The 1,454-nt window shown below is 49.7% G+C and overlaps 1 protein-coding gene across 1 annotated transcript; it reads left to right on the top strand.

Annotated features, from left to right (window-relative positions):
- Positions 1-789: 789 nt before the first annotated feature.
- On the top strand, positions 790-1,143 carry TAL2 (T-cell acute lymphocytic leukemia 2). The gene has a single exon (XM_010286914.1). It carries the CDS (start codon positions 790-792, stop codon positions 1,141-1,143), a length of 354 nt encoding a protein of 117 aa, XP_010285216.1.
- The last annotated feature ends 311 nt before the right edge of the window (positions 1,144-1,454 follow it).

The following is a 1,454-nucleotide window of genomic DNA, read 5'->3' as shown; positions in this document are numbered from 1 at the left end:
TCTTTCCCTCTGCAGCCTGCACTCATGGTGCTTCGTCTTGGTAGCTCTCAGAGGCTAAAGCAGAAGCCTGAATGGATCAGATTGAAGAGTCTCTGCTGCCAGCAGTGAGCACTCAGTGTAAGCTTGTTGCTTCCCTTGGAAAAGTCTCCTGAAATAACCATAATCATGTGTGTCTGTAGTGTTGGCTGTCTATGCACTAAAGGCCCATGATGGTGGTCCACTTGGCTTAGCTCCTGCCATGAATCACCAAGCTTGGGCCAGCTGGGAGTGGCCCCCAAGAAGGTGTGAGCTGGGCCTGTTAAAGCGTGGATGTGTTTTCCCCCGGGCCTGCCTGTCTGCCTGCCTTCCACCACAAAAAACGCCTGGGTGTCCCTCACACAGCCTGGTGACACGACTAATGCCTTAGCTATTAGGAATTCTGCTGCAGGGAAACTCTCAGGAGCCTGGAGAGGCTGGGCTCATAGCAGCACCAAAGGGTTGTATGAGGAAATTAACTCCATTTACCCTTTTGTGAACTCTTTACTGGACTCTGGCATCTGGTTGCAGCTGCAATGCTTATGATCATGGCAGTGAATGGGGATGTGAGTCTAGGAATTAGGGTGAATCTGTGCCGTACGTGCAGGACAAGGGCAGCAGCCACAGAGAGCAAAAATTAGAAATTCCTAGCACCACTACTGTGTGCTTGCAGCTGGCCCAGTCATTACAGTGCTTCCAGAGCAGCATCTTGCGTGAAAGCCAGTGGTATCTAGCATTCCCTCACCATCTCCTTTGCTTTGCAGCACCTTGAGAATGACAAGGAAGATCTTCACCAACACCAGGGAGCGATGGAGGCAGCAAAATGTCAACAGCGCCTTTGCCAAGCTGAGGAAACTCATTCCCACTCACCCACCAGACAAAAAACTGAGCAAGAATGAGACACTCCGGTTAGCTATGAGATACATCAACTTCCTCGTCAAGGTCCTGGGAGAGCCAGGCCTGCAGCAGACAGCAGTGGCAGCACGGGGTAGCATCTTGGGGTTCTTCCAGCAAGCCCCATGCTTGCAAAGCATGGAGGAGCTCACTCTGATTGAAAACTGTGCTGTCTCCTCTCCTGGCATGAGCAGCAATATGGTAGAGTGTTGGTCAGAGACATCATCTCCCTAGCAGACATTGAGACACACAGTCTTGGCGTTAGTCTGATAGTCCCCCTCTTTCTGCAGAATCTATGGGTTGCTCCTCTATGTACTGTGATTACTTATTTATATTTGTTACTCTTTTATTTGGTATACATTTTTATTTAACAGGAAAAGAAATCCTTGGTCAGCCAACTACCTGGAAGACCAAACAGAGAACTTGCAGCCCCTGGGAACCTGGAAGGACTCACTGCTGTCCAGGACAGGACTGTCACTGCAGAGTCCAAGCCAGAAGGGCTTTTTGCCCTGATCTCCTCCATAAATCATGCCATAGAAATTCAT

This window comes from Phaethon lepturus, unplaced genomic scaffold (genome assembly GCF_000687285.1).
Source record: "Phaethon lepturus isolate BGI_N335 unplaced genomic scaffold, ASM68728v1 scaffold20865, whole genome shotgun sequence".
Taxonomy (NCBI): domain Eukaryota; kingdom Metazoa; phylum Chordata; class Aves; order Phaethontiformes; family Phaethontidae; genus Phaethon; species Phaethon lepturus.
Note: the sequence above shows the minus strand (reverse complement) of the source record. Positions and strands in the feature narration are given on the sequence as shown.

What these genes read in the sequence shown, in the direction of transcription:
- TAL2 (XM_010286914.1), top strand. Translation starts at nt 790, where the DNA reads ATGACAAGGAAGATCTTCACCAACACCAGGGAGCGATGGAGGCAGCAA.